Here is an 18,181-nt window from a genome sequence, read left to right on the forward strand (position 1 = left end):
GACTTGGTAAAGGACTTGTGGTGAACAGATTCTCGTCAGGGGACAAAAGAGGAATTTAAAAGCACAAACAAGACTACTCCACAACAAAGCCAACACAGACTGCTCCATCTACAGCACAGGAAAGCGCTATGCCAAGCAGGAACCCCCCTTCCCCTGCTGCACAGCAGCTCAAGCAGTGCAGCAGCCACGCAACCCACCAAGAGCATTACTTTGTACACATTACTAAAACACACACACAGAGCAGAGCAGAACACTGACAGTGTCCTGCCAACTGCATAATCAACCAGATGCTTTTTTTTTTTTTCTCTTTGTTTATTAATGCAGTGCTTATTCACCTCTGCCAGAACCCCTGAGGTTTGATGGTTGCAGGAAGGGGACAGATCAGTGAGCAGCACACATCTCTTGGGTGCTGCGAGGGCCAAAATGCCTGCAGAGAGGCTTTGTCTGCTGCTCCTGCACGTGTGACCTTCACGGCAGTTTTCAGAAGCACAACAGCAAGGTAGAAAGATCTTTTATACTTGATGAAATAGATCGGTACTGATGAAAAGTCAGACCTGACAGCTTTATGTAGATGAAATAATGTATGAACTGCCATGCTACCTTCTCTCCTCATAAATCTTCCGTGCCTTAAGTGCTCTTGTGGACTAGTCACAAGGTGCTGTTCCCATCAGTGGGAGCATGGAGTTTGAAGGTTCAAGGAAGGCAGCTGCCCAGAGCAAACACCCCTCGTCTCACAAGAGAAAAATTAAATTTCGGAGGACATTTATAAAGAAGAGATGCTTTTTTTTTTTTTTTTTTTTTTTTAAGTAGGGTATTATTCATGCAAAGCAACTTTTACTGCAACAAGCTCCTGTTTCACTTCCAAAGGTGTGAATATGAAGATATTTCTGTGATTACTTCAATATCTCAAAACAAAGCAAAGACAAAACAAAACAAAAACAAACAAGACACCCAAAAAAAAAAAAACACAGGAACTGATTTTTTTTTTTTTTTTTTTTTTAAAAAAAAGCATAGAACCTGGAAGTTGTTGGAGTCTTTTGTCCTCGTTGTATACAGTGTTACTCGCTATACACTGTAGTTACAATTTTCCCCAGGTAATTTTAGCAATCTAAATTTAGCAATCTAAATGTTAACTTCATGTGATACAATGCTGTGTCAGCTGCTGACTGGTTACTTTTCATCTCATTTGTCCCCTTTACCACATTATTTTGTCTGCAGACTGATTAAAACCACAAGAAATGGGGGAATGCTGGGTCAGGAGAGCTTTGGGGTCTTATGGATGGGGAAGAGAAGTCTACTGAGCTCCCTGCCGCCCCTTCAGTCTAGATCTGAGGAATATAGCAAATGCTTCTTCAGTGAACTTGCTTCTCAAACCCTGTTCTTATTCAATCTTACAGCAAGAGCATTTCCCAAATCTCCATATTGGGTCTTTGTGGCCTGAAAGAGCAAAGCACCTTTTCACGGTACATATATAAGCAGCTCATAGGGTAGGAAAAACTTGGTGAAACCTCCCTGCCAACTTGGTTCTTTCCCAGCCTGACTCCCAAGGTAGCCAGGTCCTTTCCCCTACTGGCCTTCCTCCATCTGTGAGGCCCCCACCCCAACGTGTGACCCATCAGCATGATGGAGCTGCCACGATCACAGCCAGCCAGGAATTAAGAGAAGTATCCATGACTGCTGCCATTCAAGGGATAATTTATTACACGGCTGTTAGGCATCTGAGCAGGACACCGAACCCTACAAGGAAACACTAGTACTCGTTTACAAACAGAACTCAGCATTTTTATTCATTGATTGACTTCCTGCCAGGTTGGATATTTGCTATCACCAGAGAAGAGCGTAAAAACACAGTACAACATTGGTAACCAGTTAGGAAGGCTGGAAGGGAAAGCGAATCCCAGTACAATTGCAAGTAACTCGGTGGACTTTCATAATTTCAGATCTTTGAATGGATCAGCAATGAAGCAATAAATAATGCTGCCGCACTGAACCAACAATAGGACTTTCACTAAGTTTGTAGTTTATTGCATTACATTTTAAAACTAAACGTATCCATTATCATACATTTGTTCACCAACCAGGTAAATGACATTTCTTCATATGTTATGTGCTAAATGGCTAAAATTAAGCAGTAGCTGAACTAGACTAGAACTAGTAGAGGTAGATATTGAATGGGCAGTGCCAGGCAGAAATATTTTGTAGAATTTTTACCTTTTTATGGAAAATTAGCAGATGTAACATTTTCGATTAAAACAACAAACATCTTAGGGAAGCTATTCTAAGATGCTTTGGATTTTCTAGTGATACTTATCTTGAAATATTCTTACAGACCCTTTGATATGGCCCCTTGTAAACCGGACAACCCTTGCCCTCTGGGTTTTCTGCCATTGTTTACTCAAAGACCAACATACAAAGCTAGAATCTTTGTGAACGTGCTACTGTTTGCTTGTACCACTCTACAGTAATACACACTTACAGCTTCTTTGACACAGGAGACTGCATTTATAGTATTTACAGCTTCAGCACTTTCCAGTAACAAAAACGATACTTGTATACTTAATCTAAAACAGGATTTCTATTATGTCACCTCCTCATAACTCCTTCCAGTCTCCTTTTGCCAAGCCACTGTAAGCAGTTTCTCCTCGCCATTCTCAATGCTGTCTCTATGCTCTTGCAAAGAAGAGTCTCTGCCTGAGACAAGCTGGTTTTAATGCCTAAATTCCCAGGAAATATCATCACAATGACATGACCATGGTTTGTAAAGGTATATGCCCTTTGCTCCTTAAAACATCAGAGTCCAGTTCATCACCAGAACACTCCTAGAAGCGAGTCTTTCCCAAGCTCAGCAACCATTTCCATCTGGAATACCTTTAATTAACACGCTTACAGACTGATTCCTTACTGCTACCGCTGTCTAACCACGCTAGCTTTGCATCTTTTTCCTCCGCAGAACCACAAAGCAGGAGGTCAGGATGCAGTCTGTTACCAGACAAGCACAACTCTTACTTCCACGCAGTTTTTGCTGCTTAACATGATCAATCAGGTACAAACCATGTTTTTAGAGCAAACTTCCTTAAGATAGATAGGGGGAGATTTCAAGGCTAGCTAGCTACTCAGTACAGAACAATTACAAAAACATTTGAAGCAATCATGAAAAGGGAAAAATAAAATCAATTTTGCTCAGGTACATTGAGCTGGATTATCATAATATCAAACGTTTTAGTATTAGTGGCACATGTCCAAAGCACAATTGTGGTGTATGGGATGCTAGCACTACAAGAACAATGGCACCATTGCTCAAACCCTCAAAGGCATCGTGTAAGACTAAGATCTTTTATTTTAATCTTTTCATTTGAACTTGCTCACGTGATATTGACACTGTATTTGCACCTCTGGTTTCTCAGGCCTGATCTCACCCTACTCTCACTGGTACTTTCTTTCTAAAAAGCCAAATACAATTCTGTCTGGCTGAAGAATAAGGTCTCACACCAACTTCCAGGGCCTACTGTTCAGCTGAGAATCCCCAGACCTGTAAAAACAAGCCGCAGCAAACACTAACAGAAGATTTATTAGGCTAACAATACATACCTCATCTAGCCCTAAAGAGCTCCCTGGAAAGCCTGGAATTTTCTCCCTATGCTAGGAAAAAAACCAAGCGACAGATTTCTTTCTGTACTCAAGACGCCACGCACCAGGAAATGAGTCCTCCCCGACTATCATGGAAGTATTAAGACCTCTGCTGAAAAACATAACTTCAGAAGAATATGAAGGCTTTTAAGGCATTTAAGATGCAAAGTATAAGAGCTATTGAATAGATCATCTTGAGAGTATTTACTGGTTTGTACACATACCTCATGCCTGAATATTCTGGTCTCCAAATGAAAAAGGAGACACTCCTCACTCCCATCATCTTAGGGCAAATCACCACTTTCAATTACTTGTGATTCAAGCCCACTTCTCTGACACTGCTTATGCATTAGCACAATTTACCGTCTTCGTCTACAGAAATTTTATCGTGTGAACACCTCCCCCCGACCCTCCTATAAGAAAAAGATACCCACGGCATGTCATCACCCGTGGTGAAAACACCTTTCTCCAGAAGAAACTGGAGAACCAAGCCAAAGCCTGTCACTAAAAAGCTGCTGCTCTCGGTCGCTCTGACCACAGCTGCGATCCCTGCTCGCCTGCTTTGGCAGCTGAACACCAATGATCATAATTTTGGATCTCACCATGCAGTGGGAAGTTCTCACTGTAGCAGCAGTACAGAGTACCGTGCTACACAGACTACTCCTTGCATTGGATTATAACTTCATTTCAACCTCTTACAAACTCTTCCACAGGAGTCAACCTTGCACCTAACATGAGATGTGTGAAGGTGAAGGAATTACAATTCCTACGCCAGCTAAAGAACCTTCTTGTCCAGATAAACTCTTTGCGTAGTTTCATTGCCTGGGACAGCAGCCTTCTGGAAAGGGATGTGCAACCTCTTTAATCTGAAAGCATCGCTTCTGAAGGACCGTGGATGCCTTTCAGCAAGGTTACAAGTGTCTTCGGGGGAACTGCAACAGATGCACACATGGAAGTGTCTGGAAGGCCCACAGAAATAGCCTTTCCCACTTGCATAATGAGGGATAACTTCTTGCTTTTATTTCATCTATTTCAACACAAAAACAGGCAGTAAAAAAAGTAAAGGAAATAATCCCATTTATAGGCAGCACCCAAAAAACAGGATTTGAAAAACAAATTTTGCTTGACGCAGTTTGCAATCTGTTTAAAAAAGTGAGCGTTCATCTGCCTCCAGCTAAGCATCAGAAGCCAGGAAAATGGCAGCAATACTCAAAGAGGCAAGGCCAAAAGCTCATAGCTCGTGTATGCAAGATTGAGCCATCTTCAGTAGTTGCAGAAGACATGCAGTCCAAGTATCTCAGGCCGCAGAAAAGACTGAGATCTAGACATTAAATACCAGAGTCAGTTAAAGGCTCTACAGGTATTCTAGTCCCTTAAAGCCCAGCGGATTAAATATACAAATACAGCAATACAACTTACATTTCCAACATGTATTATGCTACAGACATACGCAAGGATAACCTAACGGTGAAAAGAAAGTGTCGCTGAATACACAAGAAACAAAAAACTGCTCTTCTGACAGAAAACTACAAACCTCAACAAATCCTCCTAGAGTTCTGAACTGCACGCGTCAATCACTGACATCCATGATGTGGAAGAGGAAGGCTGTGTATCCACACGACATACCCTAAACTGAACTCCTGCAGCAAAGAAGGCACTCACTTTATAAGCTGTAGTTTATTTTCTGCTCTGTTTTATGATGAGCCTATAAAAAAAAACATTTGAGCACACAGCTGTATTATTAACACAGTAGACTTGTAGAACATAGCTTGACTTGGAAAATAAAATTCAACATAACATTGGTGTAACTTAAAAGCCAAGTAGTAAAGCATTCTGTGTTATAGGACTTCCCAGACATTCAGTATTCACATATAATGCATTTGCACTTTATACTCAACATCCACCCATCAGCAGTGACATTATTAGCATAACTGGACAGCACAGTAAGCCAACCCTGAGCTGCGCTCTAATGAACCCATTCATTTTCAAAGTACAACAGAGATTGGTTTAAATATTCACACAATTGTTTTTCAAAACATTTTATTGCATTATATTTGGTACCTTATGTTTGACAAAGGAAATTACATCTGTAACTGCAGGAATAAGAAGCTGGTCTGTTATTGAAAAAAAATCTTGGGCCCCTTAAAAGTTACAAAGTCTTGGGCTTGCCTGAAACAACTGAGCAAGAAATATATTCTTAGAAATGTAGGGCTTCAAGTATTACAAACCTGTGACACTGTGGAAAAGTTCCAGAGGTATCTAAACTGCAGCACTTTTTTTTTTTTTTTTTTTCTGCATAACGTGAACAAGGCCTGCTGAGGTTTTAAACTATTAGTCTCTTGATCAGTCAAAATGGTAGTCAGGAGTTCTCCTCTTTGCAACTTCAAGCCATAGTATGTTCTCATTTTGTTTTCACTCTGTGTGAAAAATGCATGCTATCTTTCTAATTAGTTGGTGCCACATCACAGTGCATAATTTTATTTGGTTCTTGCATTACAGTTTTAAAAAGTTTGGCCAACCTACGCGGATAGGTTCATCTCAAAAACAGCAAAGTTGGTTCTCCCCGACCCACCCCCCAAGTTTAATTCAGAGAGATATAATTCCCACTGGTTCCTTCAGTTAAAAACTGTGGTGCAAGAACACCAAACTGATCGTGTACAGTGATTTTCAGAGACACAACAAGCTTATTGAACACACTATGTTTTTTTTAATTCTGCTTGGTATTGGTATGTCCCAGCATCCACAACATAACGCGTATGTTGCGGGTTTCTCTGTATATTCTGATTCACATTGCATACTTCCTATGGACAGAATCATCCCCGTATCAAAATCAGTCAGATGCTAAAGCCCCAACAACTCTTTGTGCTCAGTGAAAGAATCCAGTGCTAAAACAGCATTTTTGCTGTCTGAGATAACAGTAATCTCACAAGACAAATTTAAAGTAATATTTCTGCCACACACCTGCTCTGAGGGCTACACACCTCCAGATTTCATATAAATTAGTTTAAAAACATGGGTAGGTAGGTAAGGATAAGGGTTTTTTTCTTCAATTTTAGCAGCTTTTAATTTTTAAGAAACCGAACAACCTATATCCAGTAATATGTTAGATATTTTATATATATACTTTGTCAGCAGGATAAAAAAAAGTAAAACTATTTGAAGGCAACATTTTTTTTTCCTTCCATTCTCTGTGTAAGTTAGAACAATTCAGCAGGTGCGTGACAAAAATATTATACACCAGATATGGTCCAATGTCATTTTTTTCCAATAAAGTTGTTCATATTTCATTGGCCAGTTCTTCAGGTTCTGCAGAACTATCTCCATTAACTGTGATCTTCATATCCTCTTCATATCCAGGGGGCATGAAAGCCAAAGCATAAGGGAAAAGCTTATGACAATTTGCTCTGTAAGTTTCAGATGCTTCTTTACAGTCTCCAAGGCTACCGTCACATAAAGCTTCTAATACCTCCATACATGTCTAATTAAAGAGAAAAATAAAGAAGTGTTATGGTTTCTTAAACGTTCATCTGAACACTCACAAACAAGCTATGTAATACTACAGAGAAACACAAACCCCAAGTACTGTTTTCAGGTTTCTGTCAGTACCAAATGACATTTTTCCTCACTAGACACAGCATGAAAGACCAGTGCAGTTTGATTCAAAATAATGCAGTTTTAGCAGATTTAAAACACAGCTGGAGATCTCGACTGAAGATGAAAATATGTCACCTACTCCTGATTTTCCTTTAAAAAAATTAAAATGATTCTCACTGGTTGGCAACCAAGAATCAGGCTCACTTACCATTAAATGGGTGTTTTAGATTTGATTCCCCCCAGATCTTGAGACATGCTGAGCATTTAAGCAATGCATAACATGCATGCCAATTTTAATCTTCACAAATAAACCAATGAATCCAGAATACATACTATAATTTCCTAAAACTGATTTTTGTGAATGTGCTTTCAGACAGAAATCAGAAGAATCATGATTGTGGAATTATATCCCACAATTATTTATTTATTTATTTTTAACATTTAAGGGAGTATGACTTACTGGTGTGTGACTAATTACCAAATTGAGCCAATTTGGTTATTTTCACATCCTTCACAAATATCCGCAGTTTCATATCCATTTTGTAAATTAGAAGAGGAAAAAGACTTTTTTTTTTTTGTTTGTTTGTTTGTTTTCAATTTGCATTCTAAACATGAGAAACTGAGCTAGTTATTGAGGTTCACTAAAGCTCATCAGCATTTAACATCCTTTACCTCACATGCTATTGTATCTTTGTTTTTTTTTTCCAATCCTCTGAAATTTACTACAGCTTTTATTTGTTGTATGTATTGAGGTTAACTACTTGTCCTCCTGCTATGGGTTTCTGAAGTTCTCTTCAGCAAGCCCATTTTTCCCCTTGCACTTGAGCTCTGTGTGACTCTGGTGTCTATAGAAGGTCAAATGTATCCAGATACATGCCTGCAGCGTGCCCTGAGACAGTTGATCTCCACTAAAAATGAAATGCAATTTCTTTCCTCATGAATGCCTTTCAACAAATGCCCAGACTCCTTCAGATTCCCGTATTTTTAGGGCACTTCCAGTTTTCCATTTAGAAGTTTAGTAGAAATCAAACTGCTTCTTTACATTAGCATCAAGAATGCTTAAATCAAACTTCTTCCATTTTCTCATAATGCTGCATATGTGATTTTATACACTGCTGTGTCAGTAGATGGTTCTTACAGTCCTACCAAACAAGATAACATCTCCAAAACCACAAACTATTTTTGATTACATTTTAATCTTTCCCCAGTCCAATTCTCAGGAAAAAGAAAAAAACAGCTACCATGCAAAAATGCTGTTGAAGGTAATTTATTTTTCTTTTCTAAATCTATTTATATTCTATCTTAAATAGTTTAAGACTATTCAGACAATAGCAACAAAAAACAAAAAGTTTACAGGGTGCTAAATATGCATTTAGTGTGTATAAGATCTGAGTTTGTGTCCCATTCCCAGATCAGCTAGAGAAAAGACCTGAATCCTCTATATTCTAAGCAAGCTTAGAAGTCATGACACTGTCGTTTCTCAACCCTATCCTCTCCCGTTTGTCAAAATAATCTATTAAAATACTTCCCCGTAAAGTTCTATTGAACACATCATATTTCCAAAAATGTGTTTTGGAAAAGGCTTATTTTTGCTCACAGAAGAATAATTTTACCATAAAGTTCACCAACTTTACTTGCAGTAGATTTAAAAAATTCAAGTCCCCAGAAGTAAAGAGCAAAAAAGGGAAAGAAAACAGCACGAGAACTGAGAGAAATGCAGTGTACTACAGGTTGCAATGCCTGTGAAGGAGTCTCTATTAATTAAGTGCTTTGGCACTTCCTTATGCCAAAGGAAATGGTTTGACAGGGATACAGAAATACTTTCAAAAAGTATTATATATTTATTATATATATATATATATACACACAATATATATATTTATCATATATATAAGTATATTAATATATATATTAATATACACGTACAATGTATATTAATGTATATATAATGTATATTAATATATAATACACACATGTTTATTAATATATATAATATATATTAAATATATATTTATATATATAAATATATATATTTAAATATAATACTTTAAAAAGTATTATATTATATAGAAAAAGGAAACTATTTCTTTTTGCTTGCTTTATCAGCTAAGGTTCTGCCAGTGTACTATCATATGAAGAAAAAAAACATCTTTACTTTAGTTCTTTATAAGGAATGTATGAAGACACTAAAATAAATAAATTACCCCCTTTTGAATTCTTTGAATTGCAAGCCAGGACTGGTAGCCTCCACAGAAGAAGGTGAAAGAGGGGGAGGAAAGGATAGGAAGGGGAGTGGTGGTGGCTTATGGAGGGTAATCCCATGACTACCAACATGGAGCAGAGCTTCAAAGTTTAATGAGCTTTTTATTTATCTACATATTAAGATCAAAATGTGCATACACACCTTTTATTAAAACTAGAAGTTGCACAGCTTTCTGGGAGAACAACTGGAAAACCTTCATAGTCTGAGCTACTCCCACATCACAGTCTTTTCCCTGTGAACAGTCACTTGTATAACAGCTAAAGCTCTGACAGAATGTACCTTTCCTTACTAGGGAGTGCGAGCATCTTTACTGTGTGCATGCTCTAATGTTTAATAAGCTTTTCCACTGCTTAAGGCAATAACATGATTTCTGCTGCTACCTAGTTATTTTCATATTATGACAAAACTACATTATTTAAAATGTTCAAAAAGAACAGAAAATGTTTCAGTTCAGACGAAACTGAGAGCCTTTTCTCTTACATGGCAACTCAAACTCCTTACCATAAGGTGCAACAACCATTTAAGCTTCCTCTTACCTATAGCTTGCATAACCTTAAATAGATACACAAGTAGTAATAGTTTACAATTCATAAATAACTGTTACCTGAAGATTTCTGTTAATGAGGGATTCATCAAGGGTCATTGCCAGCTCCACCGCTCTTTTCTGACTTGAAGGATCTAAATAGTACATCATTTTGGCAGCTGCAATAAGAAAAATAAACTTCATCACTCAATGGAAGACCAAAAGCGTAGTATAAGCAAATACAGAGACAGTATGATTAAGAGGCAATACTGAACTGTAAAGTTGTAGTTCAAAATGGAACCACTCAGAGCATTAAAAAGTTTTATACCTGAGCAGTTAATAGTAGATTTAAAGCTACTCTCCTAAGTGCTAGACAAAGCATTGAAACAACTAGGCCACTTCTATATTGCATTTTGCAGCATCCTCTGGAATCACGTGCAGTGAAGGTAACAAATCAGACCTGCTGCAACAGACCAGTCGCCTCTGGCACCAGCGCTCACGTTTCCTTCACACAGAAACTGGGGCACAGAACAGATGTGCACACAGAGCTCTTGTTATAATACAGTAACAGGACACAACCAGGACACAGCTCCGAGTCCCACAGCAAAGGTGTAGCCGAAGGGATATGATGTCAGAAAAGATGCAAAGAATAAACTCACTGCTTTTTTGTGGCCAGGTCTAGGGTGACTGAGACACAACAGTAACACTGCCCCCCAGTGTGGTTTACATCCTGTTTCCCATGTGGTACTGCAATACTGTAATGCAATTGCTACTGACAGACAGCCTCTGGTAACTGTTGGGTAACCAGCACTGAGCTCCCTGCGTTAGGCATACCAAGAGCTCTGAGCATTAGCTGTCTTGCTGGGCACTCAACACCTTTCATCTGGCAGTCAACCTCTTCAAATACATTTATTAGAAAACTCTGCAAGTCTGAATAATACTTCACATACTAGACTATCTATTTCACAGATGCATTAAATACAGTTACAGTTTTATGACGCATTTAATGTATATCAGAAATTAAAACACGGCAGAGACGTCCAAAAACTTGTAATTTAGCAGCACATAGAAGAAATGAAAGAAGCTCAAAAGACAATCTGATGTTGTCACAAAAAAACTGGGAGAGGAAAAGCATTCCTGACAGAACAAGTAATTTTTACATCACTGGTGCAGATATTGAGAGGCCTCTGCTAGATTGGCAGAGAAAATACAGAAGCTGTGCAAAAAAAGGCTAAAGGCAACATACCTGATAACCTATGTGGTAGTGAGTCATAGTTCTTTTTAAGGAAAGCTTCATTGAAGTTCTTTGGATTAGTTGCTCCAAAAAGCCGATTCATTTCTTGGTTTAACACTGTTCTAACCGCATCAGGCAGATCCTTACTTTCAGATACTATTGAATTGGAAAAAAAAAGTTACTAGAAGTAATCACAGTAAAATCTACTCTCCACTATTATTTTGCCATGTTTAAGTTATTAGTATAATTGAAGAAAATGAATCTCAAAGGAAGATGCATGAAATAAGAAAAAGATAAGTAAGTGGGATTGGTTGGAGAAAGCCTAACTGCAACAGTTTTCTGATGCTTAGAAAAAAACAAGGCTGTTTTACTCTGATACATTTTCCACCTTGCTGATTAAAGTCTATTAAAGCCTATCTCAAAGATTGAGATCATAAAAGTCTGTTCTTAAATATATCTAGTCTTTAGTCATCAAGAAGAAGGGTGACCTCTGGGGCATAGGAAAGGAGAAAAACATTCTAGCAAAAGAGGACACAGTTCTAGGCTTTCTCCTCACACACTTACAGGCTGTGAGCAGAGAAGCTGCATTCCTTGCTCAGCAGTTTCCATTTTCTGCACTGACTCAACTCTTTTAGGAGGTCACCATACTGCTCATAGCTTTAAAAACACAAACTGACTGATACTTGTTGAAATAATTACTAAATCCAGCTGCAGTCATAATAAGCATATTTAACCTAAGTCAGCTGTTTAAAAAGCTTTCTAAATTATTAGGTATTCAGAATTAACTGTGCTAACAGTACGTATACTAAAAATCCATGTTTTTGTGTAGTTAGGCATCATCTGGAAACATACAGATCAAGCCATATATCAAACAGATCCATACCACTGCTGAAGAGATGAATCATACACTCATGAAGCCAAGGGTGACTGGAATCAATAGCAAAGGCTCTTTTCACAGACTGAAGCATCAAAAGGAACTTTTCTGAAAAGAAAGTGTTGGCAAATAGTCAAATACTGTAGCTGAAATTCATGGCAGTATGTTGCAGGAATATCTTGTGTTTGAAATTAGAGTGATCAGAACAAAATAAAGGTGAGTACTGCATCATTTTTTCTAACACATACTTATTTAACCAGTGAAATAAACTTGTTAAACTGGTAAGTAAATTTCAACATACATAGTTCTCAAACCATGGTATTTAACCGATCCCCCAAAAATTCAAAAAACAAGTACTTCAAAAAAAAAAAAAAAAAAACTCATTAGAAACCACACACCACCACTTTACAGCATGTAGTTCTGCAAACTATTGATACAAACAAGTAACTAGGGCAAGTGCAATTTGGGATAACTGGTTCTACAGTCTTATGGCTTACACACGAAAGAAAATAGATAATCACCGAGTGCTCAAACTTCTGATTTGTTACAGAACTCTCATGGCTGTGGCATTGGTCCAATGAAATAATGCGTCTCTATACAGTCTGATGACTCACATCTCACTGCTCACTCAAATGCTAATACACAACTTGAAAAACCACAATTGCTTTATTTTGTTAGCTTTCTCACCTACCTTTTCTAAAATAAATCTCGAAGGCAAGGAGATGTGTCTCTATTTTATTCTTCACTAAATTCTTCAAAGGTGTTAAAAATTTAATGGCTTCTTCCAAAGGTGCTTCAACCTATAGATTCCGGGAAGGACACACAACACTAAGTTACAAAGCTTAAAACTAAGAACTAACTCTCCAACAATAGAATTAGGAATTTTTGATTGAGTCACATCAGGGAGTTACTCTCATAAGGTAATTATGTAATAATTTAACAAGAACCCGCTAGATTTCAAACTCTGCATCTTTCACTCAATATTGGTGTCTAAACACAGACTGTCAATTCTAATTGGTTTGCGGTGGTTACAAATCACATTTTCCTAGAAAGATACATCTCTGCCTTCTATCACACATTAGCAGTAACCATTGCAGCTGAACCTGCGTTGTAACACACAGTATGATTCTCTATGGTATTCTACACACACAGGCCCAAAATGTTGATAAATAACTGCTTCATGCTCCTGACAGAGTCTGTTAAAGTGAGCTGCAGGTGGGTTCCTGACAGCTGCAGGCCATGGCAACATTCCCAGTTAAGATACTAATGGCAAGCGAGAAGCAACTAGATACTGATAATGGTCAGTGGGTCTTCACTAGCGTAACACAGTAAATGGGTGGCTTTAATGCAAATCAATTCTGTACCTGGATTCTTTACAGACAGAACTCTTGCATTAAGAGGCCGAGGATAATTAGAACAAGAAATGCCCTGTGAACACAACTTACTCTCTAAGAACTGGATACAGAATTTAATTGTTGCCTGCCCACAGGGCTTAGAATGTTGAAGCAATACGCTTCATTGCACTGCGCAAGTAACTGGTGAAGACAATGATGAACACCTTACATAGATCCTGCTAATCACATACTCCATCAGTTTTCATTAAAAAATTGCATGGCTTATACATGCTGTTAAGCATTCACATAAACCAGTCACAAATCTGCATTTAAAACTGTTTGAAACATAAAACAAACCAGATTTCAAAGCTATGACCTCAATGCCAAAGCTATCTTTCATCCACCAAGGAAGCTGAGGTTCTGCTGTTTCAGGAAAACTGTTTGCAAGTGACCAACTATGTCAAAAATGGTCTTCCAGCCCTGGGAACCAACTGTATTTGAAGCTCTCCAGATCAACGTTCCAATATCAAATTTGCAATGTATTTAGGGAAGATCTGCCAGAGGCATGTATTATACAACTGCAACTACTCCCTATAATCTATATAGGGCAGCCTAGGATTTCCTGGGATATCCCATGACATCTTCTACTCCAGAGCTCCATTTCATTACATTCCAATCTATTTTGATCTTAATTAGCACCACAATGAGAGTGCTTCTTCTTGCAACCAATGAGCTAAACTACAGGAATGCTGATAACATTCTCAAGCAAATAGTAAAGTTTTTAAAGTCACTTCCTTCTTGACTATAAAGCCACTCTCACCTTTCAAGGCAAGATTCCCCCCAAGAACCAGTAACATTTGTTATATGTGCAATATGAAGAAATGTGTTATATGTGCAATATTCATCAATACTTGAATACTATATCACCATGAGTAGAAATTATTATTTCCAGTTGGTTTTTCAAATGCTTTCCCACTTATTCCAGGTACAACTTCCATCACAACAATACTTCTCCTTTATCCATCTCTACAAGTCTTAATCCAAATTTCAAAATCCACCTCAGTCTAGTCCACTGCTGTTTCTAAATAGCTTCTTTATTCTTTTTTGCCTTCCACTTTCAAAACAAATGCAAATAAGTGCTGCTAAACCATTTAATGTCTCAAAGTCTCCTCTTCCACAGAATGTCTATGCTTAATAAGTAAAATTGATATGGGCCATAAAGAATGCAATGGTAATAATCTTACATACAGAATATAAATAATTATATCTGCTAGCTAGTATAGTCAGCAAGTTGGTGCTATCCACACATTAAGATAATTATTTCACCTGTAGCAAGTGTCCATGACTTCAATTGCTGTCTTTCAAAACTAGACATAAAAGCAGTGATTTAGTTACACATTTGAAAGTATACCCCAACAATCCCTAGAAAATAGTTTTTTTTAAAGGCTGCCTGTGAAAAGCAGACATACACAAAATAATTATCTGAATGTTTTTCAAACTGTCTGCATGCTCACAGTAACTTTTCTACAAATTTCTACAACTGCTTAATGTTAATATTAGAAAGCACCTTTGCCAATTTCTCAGGGATAAGTTCTTCTTTCGGTCCTCCAATTTCTTCATCATCATCATCTTTCTTCTTTTTCTGATTCCTCTGTTGCTTCTCTTTCTCAGCATTCTTCTTCTCCTCCTCCAGCTGTGCTTTCTTCTGTGCTCTTCTCTGCTTATTTCGTAGCTTCTTTAGCTCCTTGTCAGACATATTTGCTGTACACACACAAAGGGCAAAGACAGGCAACGTTGATGTCTAATGTTAATCTGTTGCCAGATACATCAACGTTTCTTTCAAACTGTGTCTACTAACTAATAATGCTGCCACTACATTTGTAAAAGTTTGTTTACTAGAAACATTTTATTGTTTACACTACTACTTTGTAATTAAATTCCTATGTGAAATCAGGAAAATAAGGATTAGTACAGTACAGCAAACTGAGGGCAGGGCAAAGTAATTATCACATGGCTTCACAAATGCCAGGAGTAAAAGTGCACACCAATACACATTGATTTCTTCCTTTGGCATTACACAACAGAAGTGTTACATCTGACATATTAAATGATCTAACAAAAGTGTGAAACGGTTACATTTCAGTGTAGATGGTTCCAGTTTTGCTTTTAATGCCCTAGAGATATATTAAATTTGATTCATACTCAGATCCTCTCCTTGCTCCAATTAAAGCATAGAGAACTAAATGAAAAAGCAAATGAAAGCAGCTACAACAAATTCTATTACACTTCTACTCATCTTAATGTGAACCTGAAGCCACACAAATGAACTGAGATGGGAAATCTTAAAACTTGACAAATTCTTCTTTAAGCATTCAACAGCCTCTATTCATACCATTTGAGGTGCCCCAAGCCATAATCACGTAAGTTGCTCTCCAATCAGAAGATGAGCAAAAAAACCCCAAAAACTAAGGATTTAAACGCTTTCTACATTAATAGCAAGAGATGATTAAAATGTAGGGTGCTAGCTAGTCATACTTTTGCAATTTTTTTTTTTCTCTTCCAGCAAGAGCCACTCCAAGCACACTTTCTGCTATCTGTTACTTCATGGATGAGCAACCACGAGAATTCAATGTTTTTTCAGCCATTCCATAACACAAATCTGTTTTTACTTATGAATTTTAATTTTCACTACAAAAAAAAAAAAGCATTATTTTTCATACCTACATAAAAACTTGTTTCAGTTTAGCTTTCAGTAGAACATCTACTTTTACTTCCGCTCCAAGTTACCATTTGAGTTGTGATAAAAACCTTGTATTTGGTTATTATAAAAAACTTCCAAAGGACAACTATGAAGGCCCAGTATTCTTATAGTACATCCACTAACTAGTGAAACTACATATTAAATATATTTAATAAAGGATTCAATACCTGTATCAGCCTCGTGTTCTTTATTTTCATCTGTTAAGGGATTATCATGAAGTTTCAAATATATCTCTATGGCAATTCGTGCTGCTTTGAAGTAGAACGGATGTTGTCGAAGCACGTCTTCTAGTTTTAGCAAGTCCACATAAGACCTAAGAGTAATCTTCCTCATACAGTACGTGTGGAAGTCAAACTGGTCATCTGTGATTTCTACAAAATGCTAACACAACATCACATTATTTAGCAAGTATTAACAGCAAGATACTAACCTTGACTTTGCACATTCCCCCCCTCCAAAAGTAATAATTTAGTAGAAGAATACTGTTTGACTACTGTTGCGTCTTTTTAAAACATGAGTTAATAAAAAAAAAAAAAAAAAAGAAAAGAAAAACAACAAAAAGCAATGGTGAAAAGAACAGATGGCATCTTAGGTCAGAATCAAAACTTATCCAGTCCACAACCTCTTTACTGTAGCTATCCTCTGACCATTTGCAGCTCAAAGGTTTGCTGTACTTAAATGGCACTCAAATTTTCTTCTATGAACTCAGCTAATTTTTTTCAGCTTATACTTTTGACTTCCATTAAGTACCCTAGCAATGAACTCCACACTTAAATCACATGTGATATGACCAAGTACTTCTTTTTGCTTCCTCACTGCCACTCAGAGTCCCCTTACTTTTGAGAAAGAGTGAAAAGTCAATCCCCTCTTCAACTTGCTTCTCTAAAGCTTTCTGCAGACAGTTTTTAATCGCTTTACATCACAAGTCCTTAACTTCCTTTCTGTGATCATTTATCAATACATCAAACAAGGGAGACCCCAAGAGTCTCCGTGTTAAACTCCTCGTAAAAACTGTCTTTTTTTGTCCTTTTCTTGCTTTCGCAGTCATGAACCAGCTAATCAAATCAATGAAATCAACTTTCCTTCTTTTTCTGAGACAGCATAGATTCCCTCATGTGAAAGCTGACATCAAAAGCATTTCTGAAATGCAGAACACCTCCTAAAGATTAAAGAGGCAACGCTTTTCCTTACAAAAGCTTTGTTATGTTTTCTGAATACAACAGATTTATCTCTTGCTTCTGATCTTTACTACACCTTTCATCAATTAATCTAGTAAATACATAAAACACTGACTTAATTCCTTGGACGACTGCCAAAAACATTTTGAAGTCAACTCCAAATCTACAAACCTCTTCTGGTACACACAGCAAATTGCAATACTAGCAGTTTCTTAAACAAATTATTTCAAAGGATTTTACACAGATTTCTGCAAAGGATTTGAGCAAATAAAATATGGGCCTGACCACTGTTTGTGAATCATTTTTCTGATTTGTTCTGAGAAGTAATTAGTCCTGCCAGCTGATAAGCATCATTGCGGAAATCTCGTTAAGTGTCTGCATTTGCAAAGAGGTGTAGCTTCCTATTAAGTCCTCCTTTTGAGTACTTCTTTTATACCTCAAATGTCTTGTCTTGTTTTTAGACCCTTATGTGCTTGAAAAACAAAAGTTTTTTTTTGTTATTTTGTTATTTTGTTTTTTAAACGTAAGCTTTCCAAACATTTTATCTTATTTTTTACCTTTAGAAAAAAAATCTCCATTTAATGTGCAGGGAGGTTTTATTCCCCTGTTTTTGAAAACAATTTTTACATTAAGAAGTCTCTATATTTCTAATAGCTTCTTTTAACCTGTAGCTTAGTTTTTATTTATTTTTTTAAAGGAGAGAATATTATTTTATTACATTTATTGTGGCCCTCAAAGACAGGTGACATCTTTCATTTACTTTTAGGCTGGGCTTCTTAGCTCAGCCAACATC

At 37.2% G+C, this 18,181-nt stretch overlaps 1 protein-coding gene across 2 annotated transcripts in view; it reads right to left on the reverse strand.

Annotated features, from left to right (window-relative positions):
* Positions 1–1,794: 1,794 nt before the first annotated feature.
* The window catches only part of NAA15 (N-alpha-acetyltransferase 15, NatA auxiliary subunit), a 43,827-nt gene continuing 27,440 nt past the window's right edge, over positions 1,795–18,181 (reverse strand). For both annotated transcript variants that reach the window (XM_082759245.1, XM_082759244.1), the window contains 7 exons: positions 16,378–16,591; positions 15,017–15,210; positions 12,807–12,915; positions 12,125–12,223; positions 11,254–11,397; positions 10,089–10,186; positions 1,795–7,105 (listed from right to left, as the gene is read on the reverse strand). In XM_082759245.1, coding sequence (XP_082615371.1) covers positions 6,905–7,105; positions 10,089–10,186; positions 11,254–11,397; positions 12,125–12,223; positions 12,807–12,915; positions 15,017–15,210; positions 16,378–16,591 — 1,059 coding nt within the window. In that variant the 3' untranslated portion in view covers positions 1,795–6,904. The remainder of the gene's footprint in view (positions 7,106–10,088; positions 10,187–11,253; positions 11,398–12,124; positions 12,224–12,806; positions 12,916–15,016; positions 15,211–16,377; positions 16,592–18,181) is intronic.

This window comes from Aythya marila (assembly GCF_965140915.1).
Source record: "Aythya marila genome assembly, chromosome: 4".
Classification (NCBI taxonomy): domain Eukaryota; kingdom Metazoa; phylum Chordata; class Aves; order Anseriformes; family Anatidae; genus Aythya; species Aythya marila.